At 38.0% G+C, this 27,175-nt stretch overlaps 2 protein-coding genes and 1 long non-coding RNA gene across 21 annotated transcripts in view; 1 reads left to right on the top strand and 2 right to left on the bottom strand.

Moving 5' to 3' along the window:
- Nucleotides 1-16,403, bottom strand: part of LOC131678835 (restin homolog) — a 289,770-nt gene extending 273,367 nt beyond the window's left edge. For 8 of the 19 annotated variants that reach the window (XM_058959209.1, XM_058959221.1, XM_058959223.1 and 5 more), the window contains exons 1-3: nucleotides 16,198-16,403; nucleotides 15,294-15,339; nucleotides 14,343-15,169 (exon numbers count right to left, since the gene is read on the bottom strand). In XM_058959209.1, the coding sequence (XP_058815192.1) occupies nucleotides 14,343-14,604 (262 nt within the window). In that variant the 5' untranslated portion in view covers nucleotides 14,605-15,169; nucleotides 15,294-15,339; nucleotides 16,198-16,403. Of the gene's footprint in view, nucleotides 1-14,342; nucleotides 15,170-15,293; nucleotides 15,353-16,197 lie in introns of those variants that run through there. The other 11 variants (XM_058959213.1, XM_058959211.1, XM_058959216.1 and 8 more) reach the window with 11 other exon arrangements.
- Nucleotides 16,404-20,821: 4,418 nt separating this feature from the next.
- LOC131681814 (uncharacterized) lies at nucleotides 20,822-21,488 on the top strand. The gene is made up of 3 exons (XR_009303982.1): nucleotides 20,822-20,973; nucleotides 21,135-21,255; nucleotides 21,315-21,488. It is a non-coding gene; the product is annotated as an uncharacterized LOC131681814 (long non-coding RNA).
- A 2,451-nt stretch (nucleotides 21,489-23,939) lies between these two features.
- On the bottom strand, nucleotides 23,940-26,490 carry LOC131678834 (protein MEMO1). Its single transcript, XM_058959208.1, has 7 exons — nucleotides 26,189-26,490; nucleotides 26,014-26,092; nucleotides 25,654-25,735; nucleotides 25,501-25,569; nucleotides 25,210-25,434; nucleotides 24,661-24,985; nucleotides 23,940-24,580 (listed from the first exon to the last, which is right to left on the bottom strand). Exons 2-7 carry the CDS (start codon nucleotides 26,060-26,062, stop codon nucleotides 24,449-24,451), a joined length of 882 nt encoding a protein of 293 aa, XP_058815191.1. The 5' UTR covers nucleotides 26,063-26,092; nucleotides 26,189-26,490; the 3' UTR covers nucleotides 23,940-24,448.
- Between the last annotated feature and the right edge of the window lie 685 nt (nucleotides 26,491-27,175).

Raw genomic sequence — 27,175 nt, 5'->3', positions numbered from 1 at the left:
TCACGCAGTTTTAAACAATTTTCTCCTTACAGGAGAAAAACAGTTCTTATCTAAATTTTGTCCGTTAAGGAGAAATATAGCATTGTGCATATTGCATTGGATTGCTAAGCCAAACCAAGTTTCGATTTATTTAATTCTCATCAACTTAATCAGAATTCCTTTTCATGTGGCACATCATGCAGTACTAGGGGTTTGCTCAGAAACACAAATAGTGTTTTCGTTTTTTGGAGCTAGCATTAATCCGGCGCTAGCTAGTCCTGTCGCTGAGTTAGTGTCGGATTCTGATGAGACGAAGTCGAATTCATGACTAATTTAGTTGTAGGTTTTGTGCTCTTCACGCACAAAGAACAATTTTCTCAGTAGTGGAGAAACATAGTTTTTGCGTAAATTTTTCTTCGCCAAGGAGAAATATAGTATAGTATCAATTTGGTATATGTTTGGTGTATAGTCTAACTGGCAGTAAGTTGGTGTCATTTACTGACGAGTAGAACATGAAACATTCAGATGTAACTTCTCTAAGTGAATGAGTACGAGTGCAAAAATTTGTTTTATTAAACGCGATTGCATCTATTTTATTGAAATTTGTTTACCGCGTAGATTCATTTGGGTTTGTTGTAAAACAAATACAAAATCCATTAGGAATATTAATACGGCACACAAACAATCTCGAATCAAAGACGTCACATTGAATAACGGTATAACTAAATAACCATTATTAACCAACCATATAATTACTGTATCCTCACGACTCAAACATTGTGCATTGTCACACAAGGCTAGGGCATCAAAACAAGTAAGCGCTTATTTAAAATTGCCTTTTTTGACGTTACCAACATAAAAAACTCGTCTTCATCCAATATACGCTGCAGTGTACATCATGCACGCATGAACTCACCTACTTTTAACGTGATATAATAATTGTTGTCGCGAGCATAACTGAAACATACCGAACAACAATGAAATACGTATTTAGACAGTCAGAAATCAATGTTATAACCTATTTAAAAGCGTAGAAGAAATTACTGTTTCATGAATGTGGAACTAAATGATCCAGATTATTCCACTGAAAGTTAACTCAGGCAGCTACTTGACTTTTCACATTCACACACACACGCCTTATTGCGAAGATCTTTCCGGTAACATCCTATCGCTAATAAAATCCAAATTTGGCGGGCGGTTGACGCTCGCCCACACTGCCGAAACCGTTGCCTCAAAAAGGTGACTTTCACAGTGCAGCTAAATCATCACAGCAGTAAAAACAACTTTCGTGGTTTGGATAGAGTCAACCGCTTGCGTGCGATAAAAATTCGCATCGCAAATTTGTTTGTTGAGTTCGGCTAAATTGATTCTGTAAATCGATCCGATCTCGTACGTTCGCTCGTCGGTTGTCAAAGTCAAAGAAATCCACAGTGTGTTCCGGTTCGTGGGAACAAAACTCCCTAAAATTATCAATCGAGCGCGAGTTACGAGAAAATGCATGCGGTCTTAGCCGATAGCATTATCCATCAGAAATGGAGATAGTTATGATCTATTTTCTACTAAGAATCTCATGTCCACAGAGCCATGAAAAAATTATCGTTGGACTCCTAAAATCAGAAGCAGAAATTAATTAAAAAAGTTGGACCACACAGACGCTAAAATAGTGACAAATTCGCAGTTGGCGATAAACACTGGACCTCCACCAGAAAACAAGCGTGAAACTTCATTAGTTTTACCACCCACATTTAGTCTAAACAAACAGACAAGTGATTTACGCTTTATGCGCGCCCGACAATATATAATTATCTAACAATAACCATAAAAATAGTATCTCATCTGTTTTAATTTCTCATTTTGTCCAAACTTGAACACTAAAACAAATAAGAACATCCATCACTTGGATTAAGGTGCTAAAAGCTACCCCATAATATGAAATTTTACGATCAGCTATAAAACCAAGCAGGTCACGATTTTCCAAAAAAAAAACGAGATTGACACGGCTATCAATTTGGATGACATTCAACCTATTCCCAAACGCCAAGCTGGGATGCCAGGATTGCAATTTTATTTATTATTTATAGCGCAAAATAATTCCGGTAACGATTGAGTTCCGGCTGCCACGGTGATCCCCCTCCACCCCCCATCAGGTTGTAGTAGGTTCGGGTTCGCGCGGGTCGGGATTTCGTCCTCTTAGGCTATACATATAATCCCGCAATCGCATCATCGAGTGATGAATGAGTAAAAAGAAGAGAGAGAAAAAAATCGTGCCCCGATGCGCAGTTTCAATTCGTTTCCCCGTGCACAGTTTCCAGGAATGACTAATCGTTTGCAATTTGTGAGCGTTATAGGATCTATATGGGTTGTTTTTATATCAATAGAGTGATGGAACTAGTTGGAAGGTAGAGGAGGAGAAGGAGGAGGGGGGGATGTAGTTGCGCAGCGTGACAAATGGCAAACTTCAATTCCTGAGGAACGAAATATGGTCCTCGATGTCGGCTAGGTGGCTGCAACAGTTTTGAAAATTTCGTGATTTTTTCTTTGGGAGCATGTGATAACAGGTGATAATATGCTTGATACAGATAGATTATCGTATCATAATGAATTTATTAAATATATGGAAACTTATTTTAATCCACTTAAGGATTATTTCACATGTCCACACAAAGAATGATGAACCATAAATTGATATGTTTGGTATAGGATAGGTTTATTATAGCGAAATTGAAACAGATACCGATGAAGGGCACAAAACTACTGAACCCTCCGAAACTCGCGCCATTGTATTGTGTGCAACGCCTTCAGAAACTCTAGCGAAATCTTCTTTAAGCACCAGAGGCTGCTCATTCGAGGAGCCATTCGCGCGAATGCCGGAGGGTTAATATAGGTAAGTCGTGGAATTTGCATGCATTGTCTCATTAGTATCTGGCACAAATAGTTATATCAAATTTCCTCCTTTGATGCCCTAGCAGAAACATCGGTTTGATTACCTAAACCGTATAAAGTTAACGCTTAGTTGTCTTCAACAAATTTTGAATTGAAAAATCAATTCGATTAATAGAAAACGGGAAAAAGTCTAAATTGTAAATCTTCTAAACAACCAGTAACATGAGTGTGTCAAATATCTATAATCACCTGGAGTTGTCATTGATACGATTAACGACCGAACAGAAGAAACAGAAAAGCCTGCTAATTGAAACTGACAGTAATTAACCGCTCGCTGACCCACGCCTCTAATCTTCATCTGGACTCAGGAACTCACTCGAAACGCCAACACTTCCCAGCAAAAAAACATTAGCGGCTCTAATCGCTCCAGTCCAACAGCAGCGCAGATCTAACTTCAACGAGTTGTTGTGCTCTACTTAGTCGCCGCAGCTACTGTCAGCCAAACAGTGCGAAACCAGTTCCGTAGGTTGGAATCAAAATAGCTCTATTATGAGGGGGGTTAGGGAGTCTCAGATCTCTGATCCATAACATCAAGTTGCTGCCACAGCTGTTTCTACCTTGGAGGGATTGGAGTGATTATGAAAATTTGATACAAAGTATTATAGCTAGACTGAGTGTTTTAATCACCACATTAAATTCGGATAATACAAATCCCCGTTCTGAGACGGTCTATTAGGTATCTCAGACCGGAACGGATCACGGAACTAAATTAAGCGAGGGTCTACAAATCAATCCGCTGTCAAAGAAAAAAGTGTTTAGTGGACATGACTCGAATTGATTAGTTTAGTAGATGGACAAACAGATGTTGAAATCTTTTTGTTGCTCACATAGCCCGCGGGCTCAGGATCTGTTACTGAGCGACGCGCGCAGCGTCAAGCTCCTTGATCTGGAACGAGTTAACCTTTTTTAATTCCGGCCAACTTATCTTAATAGGTGATCAACCAAATAAATTAAACAAATTTGGCTTGGCGTGGCTCGGTTGTCGCTTTGTTTTAAGGAAGGCGGATAATCGTCTGCTAGTTCAGAAACCAGGAATATACTTTAAAATTATTGGATTAATTTTTTTTTTTGTAGAAAAGTAAAGAATTGCAGGAAAAAAAATGTGTCTGTGTGAAATGGTGTTTAATTGTGTAGAAAACCAAGTTACTGATTCAGCATGGAGTTTTGATCTATGGATACAGATGCTTAAGATATTTCATAGACCTGTTCGATGACCATTTTTTCTTATGAACTAAATTTTTTTGTTGAAATCTAGAATCTTTACCGAGTTAATGGTCGAAGATCAAAAATCTGTTAATAATCAAATCGAACTAAAACTACTCCAGTGGAACTAGTTTCTAGTAAATGTAGTCCCAACATCATGTCAATATGGATGTCAAACTTTTTGACTTAAGGACTTTTTTATCCGTTTAATTGCTAGTATTGAACCTCTGAAATAATCTCCCACAATCTCGGTGGCCACGCTGAACTACTTTTGTTTTAAACAGCCATGCATTTCTCGCGCGTATTTGCTGTAACACACGCAAATTTCAATTTATCGGTAACAATTTTTGAAATACTACTTCTACCCAAAATTTTGAAGAGAAAATAACCCAATGGGTCATTTTATACGGGTGCGTGACGTTTGGCATAAATACGTTAGGCATAAGTACGTTAGGCATACATACGTTAGGCATAAGTCCGTTAGGCATAATGGACGATAGGCATAATTCACAAAATATAAAAATAATCGCAAGGCTTTCGTTAGAGATTCCGCTTGTTTTTTCAGGTTAGGATAAAATGGCACTTTGCTATATCATACCTTCGCATAACTCTAACGAGGCTCCAAAATGAAAAATACCATGCGAGATATTTACCCCTTACAAGTGTAGAGTTTTTTTTTCTATTTTTCTGCAGACGAAATGAAGAAAATATCCCTTCAGTTTTGATACAAGCAAATTTTTAGCCTTTTAATAAGTTGCATCCAAATATTTGAAAAAAAAAAAAGTAAAATAATGAACAGACTTTTGTAATGGCATTAAATTGGCAAGGGACTGAGAGGTGAAGTATATTTTTCAATGTTAAGAGCCATAGTACTCAAGGGAGAGCAAGGAGTTGAAGATCGGTTCCGACAGCATGAAATGCAAAGTTACTTTACGCACGTCCGAACATGCCGCAGACTCGGATGAATCGCATTTCTAATGCCAAAAGATCCTGCCTCCTGCGGAAGCAGACAAAGGGTTAAGTCGCCGGGAAACTCTAAGCTTGCTCATATGATCCTTTCCATGCTTTACTAAACTTTCTTCCTTCAACTCCTTGCTCTCCCTTGAGTACTATAGCTCTTGAAAAAATATACTTCACCGTCCAGTTCCTTGCTAATTAAATGCCGTTACAACATTTAACAAATTGACTCAATAGGTTGTTAATAAAAAAATTGGAAAAAAATAATGAACAGACATTAAGTTTTGGATTTAATGGAAACTGGCAGTGTTATTTACAGGATCCATATTAGGCTACGGATTCTACATTTGTGACGATACCTTTTTCGTTTCGGTAACTCATCACAGTACAGGAATAAACTCTCTCTCACATCAAAGAGTTTCCGTAGTTCTATTTGTGATGGCCTCGAGAATACAGTCACTGTGCTTAAGAATATGGGAGATAATCAATATAGAACCAGCAGTATTCGTATATTCGTTGAATGAATAATAATATGCGTCATTCTTTCTTTCATGAGCTGTTCTTCTAGGTTATATATTTTCTTCTTGGACAATTACACCTTGCATGCATGAAGAACTAATCTAAGTTAATCCTTACATGCCCAACTTTTTTCTATCGTTCATGGTTCAAGAAACACGATAAACATGCTTGAAAGATGCTTCTTTCGCAGTGCTGGAAGCTGCTCAATATTTACCTTCCGGTGCTCAACACAATTCTTCTAGAAAACTTTCAATACTCTATATGCTAGGAAAAGATAGTCGAAGATACGCTTTAGCAATTTTCAATAATAATGGAAAATAATAAAGATATATCAAAATTTCATTTACCAACGCCAACTGTCAATACCTCTGGTGGTACTGCTCCAGCAGAGTTATATCAGACTAATAGCAATAACTTCAGTTCTAAGTTCTAATAGTCCGAGTTACTGGTCTTTCTTGTTTTTGCGAGTAAATTCTGCCTAAATCAAAGGTTTTAGCAGTTTAAAAACGTTGTTGTTTACAAACAACTTGGGCATCAATGGGTTGATGTGCTTTATTCATACCTTAATACAAAATAGACTGATTTTAAACAAGAGTATTTAGCCTATTTTAGAGATGTGCAATTTGTTCATTCGTTCATTCGATGTTCATTCGTTCTGCATCTTTTATTTGAGTGAAGATTTCTTGAGGCATATACAATAGAATAAAATGTTAATCGAGTTTTATCAGCATCCAGAGTAATTAAAAAAAAATCAAACATTTGCGTTCTTATCATCCGAGGCTTTCGCCACCAAAAAGTTATTTCCTTAAAAAAACTTAAATAAGATATTAACGTCCATTATGCCAAACGTATTTATGCCTAACGTCCATTATGCCTATCGTATTTATGCCTAATGGGGTACACCCATTTTCTACAGCACACATAGGAGTATTTGACCAAAAAATCTGGCCGAAAGTCAAATTTTCAAGAACTTATTAAGGGCATAATTGTAATTTCTGCATTATATTGCGCTAAATTTGCTAAATTTTGGCAACACTGTTAACTGTCAAAGATATTCTATTTCTGCTTGTCAGATTAATAGTTGCGCGTGGAAACAAAATCTTCAGATATTTTTCCGACTCAAATATCCTTTGCTTTTAATAAACCGAGATCAGGGTCACATTTTGGCGCAAATAAACCCATGTACTCTAAAAAATATCAGTTTTATAAAATTTCAATAAATAGAAGAAAAACTACAAGGGGCAGCCCTATGGGGTTGCACGAACTGTAGATGTAGGACTACACAACTTAATGTAAAATATTTATTTTCTTAGTACATTTGGAGTAATAATAAATTAAATATATTTCTTTCGTATAGTTTAAGCACAGCCAATCAACATCGAATGTTATATATTGAACCAAACCTTCTTGGTTATCAGTTCATTTCATTTGTAGTAGGTGATCGAATCCGATTAAACTTATTTGAGCAAATTTGGAGAAAGAAAACAGAAAACCGACCGAACTAATATCTGGAACTGTTTTGAATTTTTATAGCACAATATCAGCTTTAAAAAATTGTGAAAACTTTTCGATTGAGTGCAGCAAAAACCCAGACCGGTGAAGAAAAATCAAATTTTAGGCGATATAATCACGTTTCATGTGTAGACCAAACTTTCTAGTTATATTTTGCCATGATTGTAACTTTTCTAAAGTACGCATACAAATGTAGCGAATGCAGTGGTCTTAATAAAATTTCGAAGTCATAAATATACAAGAATCGAAAACAATTTTATGTATGGACTAAGATGCGTTTTTGCAATGGTATTTTGAGTGGCAATGCATTCATTCATAAATATGCCTATTAACCTATTAACAGAATCAAAGTAGGATAGGGTGAGTGAAAATGAATCCCGTGAAATTAATTAATTGTTAGAACGTATTTGTTGCTAAGAAAATTTTCGTCTTTGCGTAACGAAAGCACAGATTGCTATCATGCAGGGTACGAATACAACCACTAACAAATTAGATAGAGTACTTGACAATCTGTAACTGTATTAGTATGTTTCACGATTTGTTTTACTCCACCTGTCACAGGTGGAGGAAAACAAATCGGAAATAACTTTTCGGTTGCATTATTTTCAGCAACCAGTATTGTACGCGTTCGGAATAAGTTTTCCAGCGGCGTACAGCATTTCAACGAAAGAGACAACTAGTACCACGACGCTATATTATCCGTGTTTGCACGTGGAGCTCAACTGTACTAGTGATTTTGTTGTACGAATACGTTCGAGATTGTACATGAGAGTGTGCTTGAAACGAGCACACCCCAAAGAAAGCTTGATGTTTGAACGGACAAGCTCAGTCGCGTGTTGAACGGGCACTGCGTAGCGCACTTCCACAGCCAGTGTAACAGACTTTTCACTCAGCTACACTGGCTGTGAAAACATGCAGCGCAATGATGTGCTCCGCCTGCTATTCAATAGGCAACTGAACTTATCTGGCCAAATCCGTTCTTTAAATAGTCGATGATGACGTCATTCATAGAAGCTTTGCGCGTTAGATACATAAATCTGTCGTACCAGACTTGGGAAGCGCTACCTTCTGTGTGCACATGCGTGGTATTTTGACTATGCTATACATTATTTAAATTTTTAATGCAATGATATCAAAAATCTTTGAGTTTATCTATTGAAATCTGTTCTTAGAAGTATTTCTGAGCGATATGCGCAAAAAATTTGAAAATTTATCGTGAGATGGCTGAATTATAAGCGTTTAAAACCTGACTACTTTTCGTTACATACCATTTTTATTGAATTTGCAAAGTTCACCCCCATATCGAAAACAAAGACGTAGTCCTACGTCAAAAATCCGCGGTTTTCTTATCTTTCAAAATTGAAAAAGTTTATGTTCCCAATCCGTCCCAGTGACAACACTTGTACCCTGATTAAGTATAATCCCAAAACCACTAGATCGGCGAAAATCTTGCGCATAATTGCGCCATTTTGAATGTGAGCTGGGTGACATTTATCACTTTTCAAAGTAATATTTATTACATATTTTTAGACGCAGCACATTTTTTTCAAGTTTTATATTTTTAAACCATGTACTGATATATGGAGATCAAGATTGGATGGTTTAACCTAAAATTTTCCGCTTCCAGCTATTTTTCCAAAAATGATTTCAAATTGAAGTCCGTTTTCGTACTCCTTGACTTTGATAACCTGCATGTTCACCCACACTAAGTTATTGATGTCGAAGTTTTTCATTCAAATGTTTGTTTAAACAAATTCTGGAAAGATACTCATTGCTAAATAGATGTTAATTGGTATTATAGAAAGTATTTCAATATACTGTAAAATTCGAGTAACCAAAATTCGTATAATTTGTGTCCAACTAGAATAAAAGATTTTGAAAGCCTTTAAAACTACTAAAATTGTTTTATTTCAGTGCTTTATCAATGTACAAAAAGTTTCATGCATTTTAACAGGTTGGACTATTGAACAATAAAAAATATGGCGAATTTTAGCTTGAAATAATTTGAAATAATTGCAAGAAAAGTTTCACAAAAAATTGTATTTAGAATAAGCAAACTCTTAAAAATAAATTTGGCACATTCCATTCTAAAGTAAAAATAAAAACTCTCTTGTAATTTATTACTCTTGCTCAAATCTGAGATTTATTTGTTTTATAAAAAATAGACACTTTATGAAGCTTCGTAAAAATAAGGTAAAGTCAAATTTCGGTTTTTGGTAGTTTTTGTACTCAAAAACCGAATAATATATTCAAAAAGTATAACAAATCAGTATTTTATAAGTTTAGAGTAAAAATCATTTCAAATTAAAATGATTCGGTAGACTATTCTGGTTTAATAAGCGATCTACGAAAAAAGTTTCGAGTGATCAAAGTCACCCCGATGATCAAAGTCACCCCAGTTTACGGTATTTTTTGGTTTTTTCCTCGTTTTAGTACATGGTGCGTGTGAAGTTCAAACTTTTGCAAGGATTTTTCTTATGAAAATAATGAATAATTCTAGGCAAGATTCAGGTTTACTTACCTGGGAAACAAAATTATGATTTTGTTAAACCCGAGCACTCCAAAGTGCTTCGGTACCAGCTGAATCATTGCGCAACACAGTTGAAGCAAAATACGTATTACAATTCTGCACAAAATGAAATCGATTCATAACTGCAAATAGAGAATAGCTTCAAAAAACGATTTCATTATTCGGCTGGAAGGTTCCATCGCACGCTGGGCGTCCCACAGTGGCTGGAGGCTGGCCAAAACCTCCAAAATTTATTTTTGAAATTTTGATATTTTGTATTTTTCCTAAATTTCTCATGTATTGAGTGATATATATTCAAAAATTTTTGATTATTGGATAAGAACACGATTTTAAACATGAGTTTAAACGTAGCAAGGTCCGGACTTTTTAATGATTTTCATTTCCGAAACCGCCATTGCTATGTTCACTTCAAATGCATGTTGCTCTTTTGATTTTAGTCCGATTTTAACACAACCAGTTTCATTGTGTAGAGGAACGAAAGAACTTGGTTAGTAAATAAAATACATTTGGTAAATTTGCTTTGCTGGTAGGTAAACAAAATACATTTGGTAAATTAAAATACATTTGGTAAATTTGCTTTGAACTATGACTGTTTCATTTAAATATGTTTGAGGTGGTCAGATCAAAAATACTTTTTTCACTAATGTATTCTGTTCAAATTTTGGAACGGTCACATAGTATACATTCTATGGGAAATAACCTCTACTTTTCGAACATCATGGTCTCGTTCTGCGCCTAGGTGCGCAAAAAGGTTTAAGGAGATTTTGAAGCTTTGTTGTTGATATGGAGGCGCATGGTGTTTTGTGTAAAATAGACAATCTACAGTAAACCAACACGTTATACAATGGATTTAATGTAGTGTTCTTCATTTTTTGTGATATTGCTGACGTTGGTGAACAGTACCGGAAAATCTATCATGAAAACAGGATCATAGTTATAAGAAAGGTTCAATGACACTGTATGGAAAAATGCATCTAATATTTTACGACTTTTGGCATCAAAAATGAGCTCAGCACCTCAAAATTAGCTTAAATTGTGATTTTCAGCCAAATAAGGTAACATTTGAGGTTTTGTCCGACTTTTGTTTGAAGACCCGCCACTGTGCGTCCTGTTGAAACCTTGGAGCGTGCGTAGCAAACGAAAAAAGCCATAATCTCTAATCATAAACTGCTCTTGTTATTGAATATCAAATGCAGCTCAAATTGGTCAACGTAGTGTAGGTAATTCAGTTGATACCAAGATAATGAAAATTGTTTCAGGGTGGTTATTATATCCTAAAATCTGCTAAACTTACATTTTATCAACCGGAGTCCTCAATAATGCAAATTGCAATACACCCATCCTTTGGAAATACAATATATAGAAAATATCTTTAATCTTTATTGTTTACAGTAGTCCAATTGAATGGAAAAAATAGCAAAGTCAGTCTAAATTGATTGGTTTCATCGATTTCAAAAAATATTTGAAAACAAAGAAATATTAAAGTTTATTTTTTTGCCGTTGAATAAAACTGTCCCTGGCAGCACTGTCGTAGCGTAAACCAGCTCGACTAATTGAAATAACTACAGTTCTACGGATAATACTTTTTTTCGAGAGTTGTCCTACTGGAGCTATAGAGCTAGGTTCTCGGAAGGGCTTCCCGTAAGAATCACATACAGTGGGATTCCGTTTTTGGCAACAATATTTTTTTTTTCAGTTGCCGAAACTGGAACCGTGCCAAAAATGGAACCTTGCTTTAAAAGGTTTTATTTTCAATTTGTGACATCATGAATGTTACAGGAACATTAATTATATAAGAATATGTGAAATGGAATGAAATAATAGAAAAAAATCTACAAACTTAACTTTATTCGCTATGCCCGCCCCCACAAAATATAGTAAATATGACTTCTATGTTTGGAAATAAAGTCAAAAGTGATATCCATTATTACACCAAAATGATTATTGAGCATTTTTCAAAAGATTTACTATGAACAAAAATAATGTTGCCAAAAACGGAACCCATTTGTTGCTAAAAACGAAACTTTTTTGTTGCCAAAATGGAGCATGCCAAAAACGGAACGTGTCAAAAACGGAATCTTACTGTACTACAATTTGCAGACGAGACAGGCAATGTTGCCCACTAAAACACCGCATTAGGCCAATTGTAGCTGGCCGTGATTCTGAATGTGATATTCATTGTACGATTCAGGTATGTGCAGGCCTACTCGCGATCGCGTGTATCATCGCGAAGAGCTCGAGCATTTGTACGTTAACGTGTTCAATCGCGTGTGCGTTTGTATGTCGCGTGCTAACGTGTATGTAACTTCGCGTGTATGAATTCTATTTTATAACCGTGTGCCTTTCGCATATTCGCGTGTGTTCTTGGATAATCGCGCGCGGACCGTGAATCTAATACTTTATTTTTTGGTGTACTGCTAAGATGCTAAAAGAGTGTAAGATCTTCCATATCACTAGAGTGCCCGGTGATGTCGCCATGGAACGTGTTGTCTAGTGGATATGTGCTTTATTTTTTGATTGGTTCTACTAAATGTATGGACCTAAGTTATTAGGACAGAGAGTAATTATTTCCGGACGTGACCGATTCATGAGCGCGCGAAAACGGACGTTTGTAGGTTCGTGTTTGAGATAGCGTTTGAAACTTCGTGAGTGCTAAAACGTTCTCCTTAATACCGGGGTGTTACTAAGTTTGCGCGATCGCGAACGTAGGTGTGCGTTGTTAATCGCGAAGGGCTTAAGCGTTCGTACGTTAACGTGTTTGTCACGTGTGCTCGCGTTCATGTGACTTCGCGTGTACAAGACTGGATTTTGTAACCGTGTGGCATTTCCTACATACGCGTGCGTTCTTGGATGGTCAAGCGGATCTTCATTCTGATAGTTAGTTTTCGGTGTACAATTCACATTCTGACAGGGAGTAAGTTACCCCATATCATTAGAGTCCTCGATCATGTCGCCATGTAACGTGGTATCCAGTGGATATGAGAGCTTTCTTTTTTTCATTGAACCAATTGAAGGCATGGACATAGCCTGCTGATATCAAGGATAGAAACATCCGGAAGTGACCGATTCATGATCATGCGAGTGCGGGAGTTTTTAGGTTCACGCTTGAGACTGCGTTTGAAAATTTATAGGAGCCGAGACATTCACTTTATCACCGGGATGTTATCATGTTTACGAGATCGCGGGAATAGGTGCCATGGATGGTCGCGAAAGGCTCAAGCATTTGTATATTAACGTGTTTGTCACGTGTATGTGACTTCGCGAGTATTATTTCGATTTTATAATGAGGTAGCGTCTATTCTTGAATGATCGTGCGCGGACCATGAATCTGATGCTTAATTTTTAGTGTATGGTACAGATGGTAGAAGAGAGTCCGTTTCCCCATATCACTAGAGTTCTAGGTCATGTCACTAAGGAACGTGTTGTTTAGTGAATATGAACGTCACGTTTTTATTGGTTCAACTGAAGCCATTAGTTCAGACCGCGAGGGCCGGATGTGACCGTTTCATCAACATTGGTTTCATGATCGCGCGAGTGGTGGGTCAATGTTTGAAACCGCATTTGGAAGTTAATTTAATTGCTATGTGGTGCTGAGAGTTCCCTGGCTGCGGAATTTCTCCCCATACGGATACCCGCTTTCGTAAACCATATAGCTCTTAGCCACTGCGATGGGGAGATCACCGGAGGTCAAATTTCTCTAGACAATAATATCCTGATTTTCTCCTTGACTTGTTTCTTTCCTTATCTCTCCGTTCAGTAGAGAAAGATCGAGCCACAACAATGATCCTGAACTCACAAGTTTTATGTCTAAAAAAAGTGGCGGAATAGTGATATCCGTAAATGCTGGTTTTTAGGGTATCTAACACCTGAAATCACGATTAATTTCGATGACAATTCTGCCTAAGAAAGCACACTCTAACAGTTCAATTTATTACAGGCAAATTTTGCTATTTGCAATCGAAAAAATTTGAAAAAAGAAGCAGTTTTTGGATAATTTGGAAGGCAATAGTCGACATATCCAGAAGGCCGCTAAAAATCTTCCGTGTCGATTACGTAATGTTTAAAGATACGTAATCTATTTAGCACTGTAAAAAATGTGAAACGTACACAAAAGAAACCGTAATTTGACAATCTGAGCACAGCGAACGCACGAAATAAGAAACAAAACCATAAATAACAACATATGTCAACTAATGGTGCAAAACGACTGATATTCGGTTGCAGCTTCGATTGTCATTATACAGTCGCAATTTTTAATTCATCGAAAATTTCATTCAATTTCAGAAATGAAATATTATTGCAGTACACAGAAAAATATCAAGAGCTCGATATTGCTTTCCTGAGACACGCTGAGCAAGTTGAGGATGAATAATTGTAGAGTATGTCATGGTTAAGCATTACAGCACGGATGCAAAGGTTACAATACTGGAGTTCTGTTTTTCGTATTCTTTTTCCCAAAAACTTTAAAGACCATTCTTGAAAGAGTAAAATGTTTTGGCACTTTCTGCCGAAGAATACAAAAAATAGAAGAAATCGACTTTTATGCCTTAACGTGATACGGCAGACAACTGTCGACAACTGTTTTTGGGAATTAATTCTAAGAAAGTAAAAACTTCAACAAAACATTTTTTTAGAAAAAGAGAAATTTAACGGGATTCAACATCATTGAAACAAGATATCTTAAACAAATTATACTCACTTTTATGTTCTGGCGGCGGCAGCCCAGCCTTCGGTGCGACATGTCCCTGACAGGGCCGTCCAATCCGGCTGGTTGTAGGAGCTGCAACACTGGAACCAACACTGGCAAGCGAACTGGTCGACGAACTGAGCGTCATAGTCGGTGGCTTAATGCCGGACGGCTTTGGTATCGAGCGGATCTTAGGCGGCTGGATGCTGGAAGATTTCCCATCAGCACCATTGGCGCCGACACTGCCGGACTCCGCACCACCCGTTTCACTCATTTCCTTCCTTTATCTAAATTTTCTTCACGATCAACAAACAACACACTATCACACCGAACGAATGATTTCCTCCTCAAAGACCGATCTTCTCACTTGAACTACACTACCGATTTTAACGAAATAAGCACTTAAGATATGACGCGAATCACTTCTCGTGACTTCCACAACGCCGAATGATAAATTTTCACGACTGTGGAACGTAGATTATCGTCGTCAGGAAGGGGGATAGCTATTCCTCTTCAACTGCTAAACGTTTTCCAACAAAATGGGATCCAATGGTCGGAAAAGTTATGATAACAATCGCGCCGGTCTTTTGCGTATCGAGTTAAAGGAGTTTGTTGTTTGCAGTAACGTAGCTAGGAAGGCAATACGATGAGAATACATCGTGGAATATTCGACAGTAACACTAGCTTTAGACTTTGATTGAGGAACCTTGTTGCAGGTTTCTTGAAAAGAAAGTGCCTTACGCTGCCCCGTTTAGCTACGCCACTGGTTCACGACCAAGATATTTATTTAAAGACAGAGTTTATCGACGTCATTCGCCCAGACGCGGGATTGAAAGACGCTAAACATATTTTTTGAAGAAAAACATTTTGAGTGAAAAAATGACGTTAAACAATGTATGATCAGTGTAACTGCAAATTAAATTGCGTGTTTCAAATAACTAAAGCATGTTTTCTGTTACTTACCTGACTTCCGTTTCTTAGCCTATGTTTTATCAATTCTAGGGTATTACTAAAATAAAAATCTGAAATATTAGACCACCCCACAGAAGTAGTATTAAAATAGATAAAGATCTGGCATTGCAATAAAACAGAAAAGTGTAACCCACGTCGAGACATGAAACAGACATCAAATCAATTAAATGTATCTGTTTTATCGTTTTAAAACAAAGAGTTCTATTGATTGAGTAGCGCACTGGAGACTAGGTTGCCCCCGACGTTTAGCAATCATGAAGCGTGAAACATTTGATGGAAATGTCCACTATTCACCCGCGACAAATATAAGCTAGTCGTTTAAGAGGTGCTATTTTTGGCAGTGTAAGTTCAACCGGCGTTGACTAAACGTAGGCCGTCTGCCCTCAGAAAATCACAGACAGTCGTCAGTGCCCTTGAACCATTTTAGTTGCACTAATATCTACAAACATTGGGAGTAATTTTTGAATCGCGTTCGCCCCTTCATTCGGTAACGGGACAAACTGATGCTGAATCAAGAATCATTCTCGCTCGCATTTAACGGTCATCTTCTGTACGCGACAAACAACCGATGAAAACCCCCTCTGACGGCCGGGCACTATCGGTTCACATCTCTCCGGAGCCGATCCTTCAATCACGACCCACCCGACGGATTTTCTAGGTTAAAATTTTCAATTATAACTGTTATTTTTTCACTCTGACGTTGCATAATATCCAGCTTCCTCAAGGAAGACAGAATGCCTCTTTGCCATTTGCTTCAATCACCGACAGCAACCACAATCGCATTCCATCGCTGTTTTTCACTGATGGAATTTCACTTTGGTCGAGCCCGCTAGCGACACTTTTGTAAACAAAGGCAGCCCTCGACGGAATCAGGCCATTCTAAATGGAAGCTTACCGCACTCGCGTACCACGTACCGAATTATAAGCGGAAACACTTGCAATCGATAGTCACCAGGACAAATTGAAGCTATTTTCACCAATCTTTCACCACATCAATTTACAACGCAAACGAAACAAATTTATTCTATCCCGGAAAAAAAGACGACGACAAAAAATAACGTTATTATTTTGCTTGTGCTGAACAAAACTGACAGCGTCGGACATCGCGCACAGCTGACTGATGATGATGATGATGGTGACGGTGATGCAAGGTGTCAGATTCATGTAAACACAGGAAAAAGCAGTGACGGCCGACTAAAGGAGGGGCTTGAATGTTTCCCGCATAGTTAAAAACTATTTGTGACAGTCCGAACAATTAACGTATGTTATGGAATATAGTAACCATTTGCGTTGATACTTTTGTACTGACCCTACAATTTGAACTTTAATTTTATTCAATGAATATAACAATAGTGTTCTACAATATCCCCAAAAGTAACGACGAATTGAATGATTAAATTATACCACAGATAACAGATGTATAGGCTAGAACAAAATTTCTTCAAAAACCTGTGTAAACTTTCAAATTGATAAACGTTGGAAATCCGTGTTTCACTATTGCCATTTGCGCAACTGTTTGCTACACATGTTTGACAGCTGCACTCTAAATGCATTGTATCGATCACTGCGACATCTACAAACGTTTGCCAAACGTGTTTTAGGCGTTTTATTTATTCGGAATTTCAGTAGCGGGTATTGACACACGATTCAAATCGAGCCTAAACGTCTGTTATCTGTGATCATACACTCAAAAAATGTAGACGTTAGGGTATAAAAGGTATTTTGGCCCAAAGTTCTTAAATATTGCGAATAAGACATATAAAGACTGCATTGGTTGGTAAATATACTCATGCACAACATCTGCTCACATCTGATCATCAATACAGATCTCTTACTACTACTAGATTTTCAAAATTTTAAGAAAATTCGTTTAATGAACATAAAAAATGACGTTGGATGGGTCAAAATATGCTAGGTGGCCAAAATACCTCTGTTACCCAACTCTTCGGTGGTGCGTGTTGATGAGCCGCGAAATTAAGTCTGCGCGCCCAAAACTTTCCGGATGTACTGAATAGAGACGTCGTATAGCTTTCTTTTACTATCTATTGTTCATAAAGGTTTTTATACATTCTTCGTGCAATTGGTAAATAAAAAATAAAATTCGTCTTTTATTTCATAAACCGATAGAGCTCATCTTTCTAAATATAAAAAAAATTAAGTTCAACGTTTAAAACTTCAGAATTAAATTTAAATTATTTTTAAATGGTTTAAATACGTCCTCGTTTGACACTATCGGTCTTCCTTGGCAGTGAATTTAGCCACATGGGTTAGCATTGTTGACAGTTATCCCAGCAAAAGGATAGGGATCAAGGTAGTTCAATGGAAGGTGTGGCCGTGATAATTCAATTTTATAAAATAATTTTTAATTATTTGGCGCACAAAAAAGTCAAAAAAAAATAGTTCTTTAACGTCAGCTGCATTGGAAAAAAAAAATTCAAAAGCAGCATATGGCTTAATGACCCAATTCCGCAGAGAATTATGAGGATGGTTTTTGCATTGATAATGCTGAAAATTGTGCATATTGTGGGGAAAGTCAACTTGATCTACTACCAAGCCCCGCGGAAAAACAGCAACGGAAGAATCTGAAGCATTTCCTTAAAAGATGCTCTAAGCACTGTCGTTACCAGAAATAAAGAAATGGTCATCATTTTTTTTTGCTTAGACAGAAATTAGAATGAAAGCTAACGCTCGACATTCTAGAGCAGTTCAGTTCAGACAGTTACTTTATTTCATATTTTGTATTATAATACATATTACAAATTTTTTAAGTGACGTAGAATACCTCTTTTCAGCTTTGGATTGTTTTTGTACAGTTTGTACTAGTTAAATCATTATTTGTTTCTAGTTTACTTATTAGAGAGGACATTCTAGAGCACTTGAATTGATTTTTAATAAAGGGTGTTACGATCAAAAATTGATCAAACGAGAACCTAGGTACGTTCAGCCGGAAATGAGCTGGTATTCTGGCTGGTTCTAATTCGTATTCCGGCTCCAGTGACACACCCGACTCTAACTAGAATCGGTTGTGTCACTGAAAGCTGGAATACGAATTAGAACCAGCCAGCATTTCGGATGATTCTCCTACAGAGCCCAACTGGGAATGTGTAAATCGGTCAAACTTTTTATTCAAAAATCAAAACATGTTCCTTTTGTAAGTTCAGCTCATACAGAACAAAGAAAAAAATATTCACTCTAGCTTCCTTTTTTCCCTATATAAACTTTTGCACAGTCTTCTTGTTCACTTTCCTCGCCGCAAAACGCCATTGAATTGCATCTCGCTGACAATTATCATTCGCGTCTTCTTGAGGTTCCACTTGAGGATTGCCCAATATTTTTTTTATTGGGTGAAGCTCTGTCGTGTTGGGAGGGTTCTTATTCTTGGGCACCAACTGGACCTCACTCGCGGCTTTGCACTCTATGGCCTTTGTTTCCGTAATGGCAAGATGCCAAATCCGACCAAAACAGAACGGAACAATAGTGTTGCTTAAGGAAAGCCAACAAACCGTCTTCCAGGCACTCCTGCACACAAATTCTCTGGGTGATGGTCCCGGTTACGATGGAAATGTCGCTCTTCAAGCCACAGGAACAGATATTTCATCGCGAACTTCGACAGCTCAATAGGTTTGAACATCTCTGTTACCCTAGGGGCGAATCACTCTAGGAATGTTAGGGTTGCCACCCCTCCGGGTTTGACCCGGAGACTCCGGTTTTCGGGAGCAATCTCCGGATTTTATATCAGTTTCTCCGGGTTTGGTTGGAAGAAGCATAATTTCATTTTATTTTTTGGAATTAACTGACCATTACAAAATATTTAAAAAGTAAGTTAACTATTACTCTGGTACAGATTTATTTTGGCCGACTAACCTTTCGTTTCAAGGTGGCGAAGATGAGTTCACCAAATATTGCTGATTTTTTTCACAAAGCAATGAAAATGAAAAACAAATCAAATTTACTACAAATTAAAGAAAGTAATATTTCGCTATATATTACAATTAAAATGTTGCATCCCACTAAGCGCTCAAAATGGCGTAAAAAGTTATTTTGCTGCAATTTTACCAAATTACTTCATTGTTCGCTAGTGCTCATCCCCAGCTGCACAAGGTATGGCAGATTTGTTCCAATCCAACTGACTAGGTCAACATCAAACAAGTTCTTCCGGTGTTGTTGCTAGTCCTGCAGTGACCCTTAACTGTTGGCTAGGGAGGTGAGTTTTGCCACTTTGTTGCGACCTCTGGTAATGAATAACCCACAACACATAGTGCTTCCCATGTGATGCCGCAGCCCTGCCTCCTTTGATCTCCTTTTCCTGTTAGTTGTGGAGGAGAGGAATGCTCGTTCGACTTATCCTCCACAGCGAAAGTAGCTGGTGCTTTTGTATTCTTGGCACTTAGTCGGGGAAGTGAAATACTACACCAGATCAAACCGATAAAACTGTTCTCAAACGTGAAAAGTTTACAGTTTTATTTTAACGCAGTAATAAAAAACGAATTAACTGCTCTAAAATGCCGAGAAATCGCTTTGATTCCAATTTTTGTCAAGTTCCACTTAAAATCCAATTAAATTAAATTAAATCTCCGGGTCAAAGTCTCTCCAGAGGTGGCAACCCTAAGGAATGTATTTTGGTTGCAGTTGAAAATCGAAATATTGAACTTGCGCCTTTTGCTTTTTTCCCTATTTGCAGAGTGGGCAACTAATGCACATCTTGTGCAAACGTTAGAGAATCAAGTTGCGCATCATCTACACCAGTTGCGCTTTAGTTTAGATTTTCAACTGCAACCAGAATATAACAAATTTGCATCAAATTAGAAAAAAATGCATTTCATTTCCATTTTTGCAACAACCTGGCATTACCTCGCAGAAGTCTGTTCAACAAACGTCCTAACGCTGATTCACTTTTAGACATTTTGTTGAAAGTACCCAGGAAAGTTCAACCAGAAATGAACCGGCGTTCTGGCTGGTTCTAGTAAGTATTCCGGCTCTAGTGGCACAACTGCTTCTAACTAGAATCGGTTGTGTCACTGGAGCCGGAATGACAATTACGACCAGCCAACACTCAGCCTTATTTTCCGACTGAACTTTACTGGGCACGGAGAAAAAGAAAAATGCTAAGTAGCATATTATATATCACAATTTTAACATTATTTGCTTTTAATCATTGAAATGCATATTAAGTATGCACCGCAAGAATAATATTTATGCATTGCCATGCATTTTATGATTTTATAGACTTATCCCGCTGCGTTAGTATTGTGTCGTTTTGACGTTTAAATTGGGAGGAAAACAAATTATTTGCACTGCGAATTAGGAGGAAAACAAACCGCTCGTGGGCTTCAGGGGAGGACGGTAGTATAAAAATGCGAGATCTCGGTATGCGTATTTTAAACGTCAGATATCTCAATTATTTTCCGTGCATAAAGCGTTACTAACGTTACTCTTGGGACTTAACCATTTTTCATGTTCTTTATACGCAAATGATCTCTCTGACGTCTTACAAACTTTTCATTGCTCTTGTAAATTTTTAATGTTTCTGAGAGTTTCAGGTTTTCCGACGTTTTCAATGCGCTGGTTTTCGTCCGGGTACTATTGTTTTATTTTATAAAACGGATTAAAGTAGATCCGAAGTTTCCGTGTTTGAGTCTAAAGAAATTCGATCCGGTAATTTGTGCTTCAGGTAAGCTATACGTATTGAAAATTAATAAATCTGTTACCGTAAAGAATGGAGCTGTGGATGCGAAAACGGATTCTCCTACAGATGACTCAATATTAAACTTAAATCATTGCTTAGTGTCCATTAAAAACCCGCTGTTGCTGATACTGATTTTTTCCACACAGGAACCAACTCTGACCCTGTTTCCTTTGACCGGACCAAAATCAATAAACTCAAACAGAAAGATCCGTATGATGAGTCCATTATATGAAAAACTGGGACAAGATGTTGGAAGTCATCTGGAAGGTAAACGTTCTTGATAATTTTTTTTTTAAAGCGACCCAGTTTTGACATTTTTTTTAAAGCGACCTAGTTGGATTTGTAGCAAATTACTAAGAATTGAAGTCCACGTAAACATTACTAGCAAACTAGTACAGTTCATTTATGATGTCACCACCCACCGTAAAGTCTTTCATTATTTTATGATTACGTTGGTGCTCAATAATTGAATATACATAAAACATCTTCACTACATTGTAGGTACCATTCGATCATATAGTAAATTTGCATATTTTAGATTATTAAAATTATTAGCAGCATTTAAAATAAAATTGAGAGAATATTTAATAAAATTGTTTGCTCTTTTCATTTTATTTTAATTTACAACCTAAAATATATAGAAAAAAATAATTTCGCAAACAAAAAATCTGCCGTTGATTAAGCGTATTTTATGCATTGTTAGAATAAAATAGCAATAAGCATTTCGAAAATAAAAACAGATTATGCTGTGATAGCATATTACCAACTTTATGCATCTTACTGGGTGAATAGATCGAATATGGTATTTGCATAAAATTTATGCTATTTAGTATTTTTCTTTTTCTCCGGAGGGCTAGATTTTTATAAGGTTTTGACGTCTTACACGCAACTCAAAATACATTATGCATTTGTATATTGATGGAAAGAAATGCATTTAATTTCGCTGATTTTTCAAAATGTATCAGAAGTGATCTGCCCCTAGCTGTCACCTTTCCTCTTCCAGTCGACGTATAATGTTCCTATCTACAAAGCTAAAGGGTGTCCCACATCAAATTGCATCACAAAAAAGCCTGTAGAGAATCCCGATCCTTTTCAAACTTTAAGACTACAATATATAACCCATTAGTAAGCTTTTGACATATTTATTTTATTCAACTTCAATGCCATAACTGTATGCTTGCACCTTAAGCTTAACTCCACTCAGTAGGTTCTGCACAACATCTGGCTGCAATTTCTTCTGTATGGAAACCCACCTTTTCTGCGTTTTCCTCAGATTTCAGCTCCTTGGGATGCTGCCATAGTGCCTATTCATAATTGCCTAGTATTTTCGATGGTGCGCTGGGGAGGGAGGGGGGTGAGGGGTACATGTCCTTGTGTACGAAAGTGACACCGCTGGCTTCGTACAACTCCAGGACAACATTTGGTGGCACGAAGCTAAATCCGGCCAGAAGATCGTAGAGCGCTCGACTTGCATCAACAAACAAAGCAGACCCTTCTGTAGACACTCCTTGAAGTGGATCTCTCCGTTTACAGTACCACTCCGTTTGTCACATGAGCAAATCGCTTACCAAATCATGTATTTATTGGCAAACTTTGGTTGTTTCTGCTTCCTTGCTTCCTCCAGAACATCAAACTTGTGCGGGACTGTGAATAACAGTAGCTCCGGAAGCTGCCGGAATTCTGCCGTGACGTAAGTCTCATCATATGATGAGACAATGAGGCTGCGTCAGCATCTGGAGGTATAATTTCCGGGCCCGTGATTTTCGCACCGTATTTTGCCGTTCGTTACGATTTGGAGCCTTCGGCACTTTGTACATACCCAGTTACGTGCCATAATGGCGGTATAAATTGTTCAGTTCGTAATAAGTTTAATGGCCAATAATCGTTCACGTCAACTGCACAGTAAGATTAGGTCATCCTACGTTAGTCCAACGCGTTGGGTGTTTATTCAATGAACGCCCGACATCTTCAACTGGTCGTTGCTGTCAAGCTGGCGTGAAGAATTATTGTCAAAAAAGAGCCATTAAACGTATTAGGAACTGAACAATTTAGACCACCATTATGGCACGTAAAAAGCTGGATACAGTCCCTCCAAGTGCTTGGCTCTCGGCACGAAAGACTTGGACAGATTCACATCCCTGACCGAAGTGTTGGGATTCCGCTTAAACGCTTTCACTACACACTTGTGATCCTGATCACTTACGGTCAATTTCTTCACTTGGATGAAAACCGGTTTTCATTGAAAACCAGTTTTCGGCTAATTAGTCTCCAGCAACCCAAAAACTGGTTTTCTACAAAAATGTTTGATGCTCAGAGCTTGGTAGTAACGTTTAATCACACAACTCACCTTTGACTGCACGATACCGGATTGATTTCTGATGTCCCGATGAAAGAGTTGAGGATTATCCAGCCGCTTCCGCAAAATCAATTTGCGACGTTGTTTTTCGGGTGACGCCATTTTTTTAATTTTCGAAAAACTGACAGCGATAAAAATACAGTGTAAACAATACACTCTAAACTACTTCTACCCAAACTTTCAAGAAAAAATACCCAATGAGTTATTTTCTGCAGCGTGTTTTCCGTGATCCATTATATTTGGCCACAATAGTATTGGAAACTATTCCGGTCCAAAAATTTAAAACGAGACTTCTTTGTTTAAATACCAAAAGTGTTCTGCTCCACTACGGCTTCAACGTATGCATGAAAATGTTTTTCATGAACACGTTAAAGCCTTGATTAATCTCCTTTGACATCAGTTTGACCTTAGCGAACCACAACATGGGTGGCGAAATGGAAACTTCCCAATAGGAGCTGACAACGGCCTAACACACCACTTATATTGCGCCAAATGTGTAAGATTGAAGATTATCTTGGCTCCGCCCTCCAAATAGTCCCATTGTTTGTTCTCAATCAATTTTCTTTCATTCCAATTTTGATTACAAAAACATCAATTTTTTGTACTACAGCGTCTTTTTTCACTCAAACAATTACAAGAATACAGTTGGAATCGTATTACAGGATTTAAAGGCTATAGATAATTTGAACAAATATCTAACATAAGAAATGTCTACCTTGCTAAAGTTACCTTATATTGGGAGCAGATTGGTTCCAAAAAATCGAGGAGACACACTAGATTTACCTGAATTTCTGTCTCATTTTCAAAAGAAAAAATATCTTATAAATATGTTCTTACAAACTACCTCGAAAAACAATGGGATAAACACGATTTATTATTGTTTCATAGATTGATAATGCATAAAAAATCATTATTCAATGATTCGAACGACAAAAAAAAATATTTTCTTCAATCTCTTTTTATAATTTTACTTTTTGTTCATCAGTGCCTCTTTGTGTCGATTTGTTCTCACTCTTACCTTCTCTCAAATATTTTCAGCTTGATGTGTGCTTATACAATTCTACTACATGCTACATACTACTTTACCGCCGAAAGTATTGTTCTTTACTCAAAAATCAACGAACCTGAGGCATAGCTAACGCTGGAGTCTTTCTTATCACAGCACTGATTGCTTTGGTCGTACTTGAGAAACTTGAAGCTCATCCGATAGCCGCGTCGCTTCAGTTCTTCCACCGACTGAAATGTACGAAAATAATGTTCTGGATTAGTAATGTTCAGTGCTATCTACCATTTACACTAGGTAGGAACTGGAATACCTGAAGTAACACACCAATCGGATGACGGCCGCAGATTGTGTTGTTGTACTTTCGCAGATATTCGCCAAAGCTGTCCGGTTTCAGCGTCTCGATCAGATCCATTCCCATCTTGTCCAACGATTCAATCCACTTGTAGATCGGACCGTGCGATTCCTCGTAGTACGTGTACCGGAAGCGTGCACCCCAGTGGCAGAAATCGGACGATATGACGAAGAGATTCTGCGGATCCGCTAGATACGGGGCGAGCAGTTTACCATAGGTTTCCTCCCAATCGTTGCTAATCGAACCGACCATTATGGGAACGATGGTGAACTGATCTCGGAAGCTGGAGCAAGGAGAGAATTTGATTTTGCTTAATTGTTAGCTTAATGGCACTACGTTAGTGTTGAATTCTGATGATACGAAGCCTAAACGCAAATTCCATTATTTAGTTATAGGTTTTGTGCCCTTCACGCGCAAAAGTGGTTTAACCCAATTTTATTAGTGGATTTCTAGTTTTTCTTATCGACAATACAGCTCGATAGCTCCCATCCCACCTCAAATACTTACTCTTCCATCACTTTGGCCACATAGGGAAGGTGCATCTCAATGCTATGTTCGTCTTCGTCCGTTTTCTGGTCCATCCACTTGAAATGGCCAGTCGCTTCCAGCTCGGCATTGACCTGTTGATCAACTTTCAGGTCATACAGTGGGGTTCGACAATACTGGGCAGCCGAAAGGGCACAGCGAGACAATCGGACGTGATGCGATGGTCCCAGAATGAAGACACGTTTGCTGCGAAGAGAATAGATTGTTTCAAACCGATTTAATCAAACAAAGTTAAAAAATGAGTCTATTTACACCACTGCTGGACTAATCTGTCGATAGGCCCAGGCACCACACGAGCCACAGTAGCGATATCCGGCGTGTCTGGAAATGGGAAGAAATACAATATTAAAGTTTTGGAAAGATTTCAGACAAGCATATCGATTTCTTTAGGAACCAAATATTTACGGAGCGATAATGGCACGAGCTGGTCCGAAAGTCAAATCTGCGTCATCCAACCATTTAGACAGTTGTCGATTTAATTCGATACCTGGTGATAAAAAAGAACCTCATAATATAACAGGTAGTAAATCTAACTTTTCCATGTTAAATTTTTTGACTACAAGTCTAGACAGAAATTATAAATGCTATGCTAAATGCGCTAAATGGTGGAATACAATTAACTGGCACCACGGCAGCAAAAATGTAAATAAAAGGAAACAAAGAGAAGCACGAAAAATGTTGTCTTCCCAAAATTAAATTACTTCCAAGAAAGCAGTTAACATGAGAAAAGTTGAACTTGAACAAGCTACTCGAAGCGTGTCTTACCCGAGTCCGTATACCAACTTCCGGCGTGAGAAGCCTCTCGGTAGGTCATTTCTTTCGTGTGGTTCAGCAGCCAACAGAACTGAAACGCGATTGTAAAGTGATTATTATGTTTTCAATGATGCCTCCCATGATGACGATGATCAACTTTCTTCTTTTCGATCTCCCTCTCACTCACCTGTCTGCGCAGATACGTATCTCGCTCGCTCTTCCTACGGAAGCCCCGAAATAGAAGATGAATATTTGAAAAGGCAAATGTCTTCAGGGTTTGAAAAAAGCTTTGTTCAATGTTTCTGCTGGTTGCCGCGATTGAGAAAATGTTTGAAACCGTTGAAAGCTCAAACAGATTCAATTTTGCACTATTTACGCACTTCTCACACTTGAAAATGGGTTAAAAAGTGAATACGATCCGACCTAGACGACGAAAAATCACCACTCGAAGCTGCTGCTGCACCCTCTTTGACACTGTACACACGACGACAGTCCGTGGACAGACGAGACATGAACCAGTACACGGTGCGTTACATAGCGGTACTTTCCGAGCCCCTGCTCGACCGAAATGACATTTGGTGCGCACTTTGTTTACTTGGCTGATCAGCTGTTCACAGGCTTTCTAAAGAACAGCTGATCAGCCAAGTAAACAAAGAGAGCGCAGCAAATGTCATTCCGCCCAGTAAAGTTCAGCCGGAAATGAACTAGAATTCTGGCTGGTTCCAGTTCGTACACGGGCTCCAGTGACACAACCGATTCTAACTAGAATCGGTTGTGTCACTGGAGCCGGAATACGAACTGGAACCAGCCAGAATTCCGGTTCATTTCCGGTTGAGCTTAACTGGGCGGTCGAGCTGAGGCTCGGAACGTAACGTTTGTAACACAGCGTATTTTGATTAATTAAATTATTTTTCCTGTCCTTTGACAACGAATGAAGCAAAATACGCCGTGTTACATTACGGTAACGTCGACTCGAAGCCCCTGCACATCAGGAACAGCGATGCCACATGTTTTTGTGAAATGTCTGTACACAGCAAAAAAAAATCTTGTGATATCACATCAAAATCGCTGCACATCGCTCTTTAGATAGAGTAGTGTGATATTACACGACTGAGTGATATGTGAAACAACGTAAGCAAAATGATGTAATAAAAAGGATGTGTTTGAAGAATGG

Source organism: Topomyia yanbarensis, chromosome 2 (assembly GCF_030247195.1).
Source record: "Topomyia yanbarensis strain Yona2022 chromosome 2, ASM3024719v1, whole genome shotgun sequence".
Lineage (NCBI taxonomy): Eukaryota > Metazoa > Arthropoda > Insecta > Diptera > Culicidae > Topomyia > Topomyia yanbarensis.
This window is presented reverse-complemented; position numbering and strand designations above follow the sequence as displayed.

Bases quoted from the DNA above. Each gene is read 5' to 3' on its own strand.
- LOC131678834 (XM_058959208.1), bottom strand. From the start codon at position 26,062: ATGACCTACCGAGAGGCTTCTCACGCCGGAAGTTGGTATACGGACTCG. The intron at 25,435-25,500 runs GTAAATAGACTC...TTCTCTTCGCAG, and splicing joins CAGATTAGTCCAGCAGTGGT to CAAACGTGTCTTCATTCTGG. The intron at 24,986-25,209 runs GTAAGTATTTGA...TCCTTGCTCCAG, and splicing joins GTGGCCAAAGTGATGGAAGA to CTTCCGAGATCAGTTCACCA.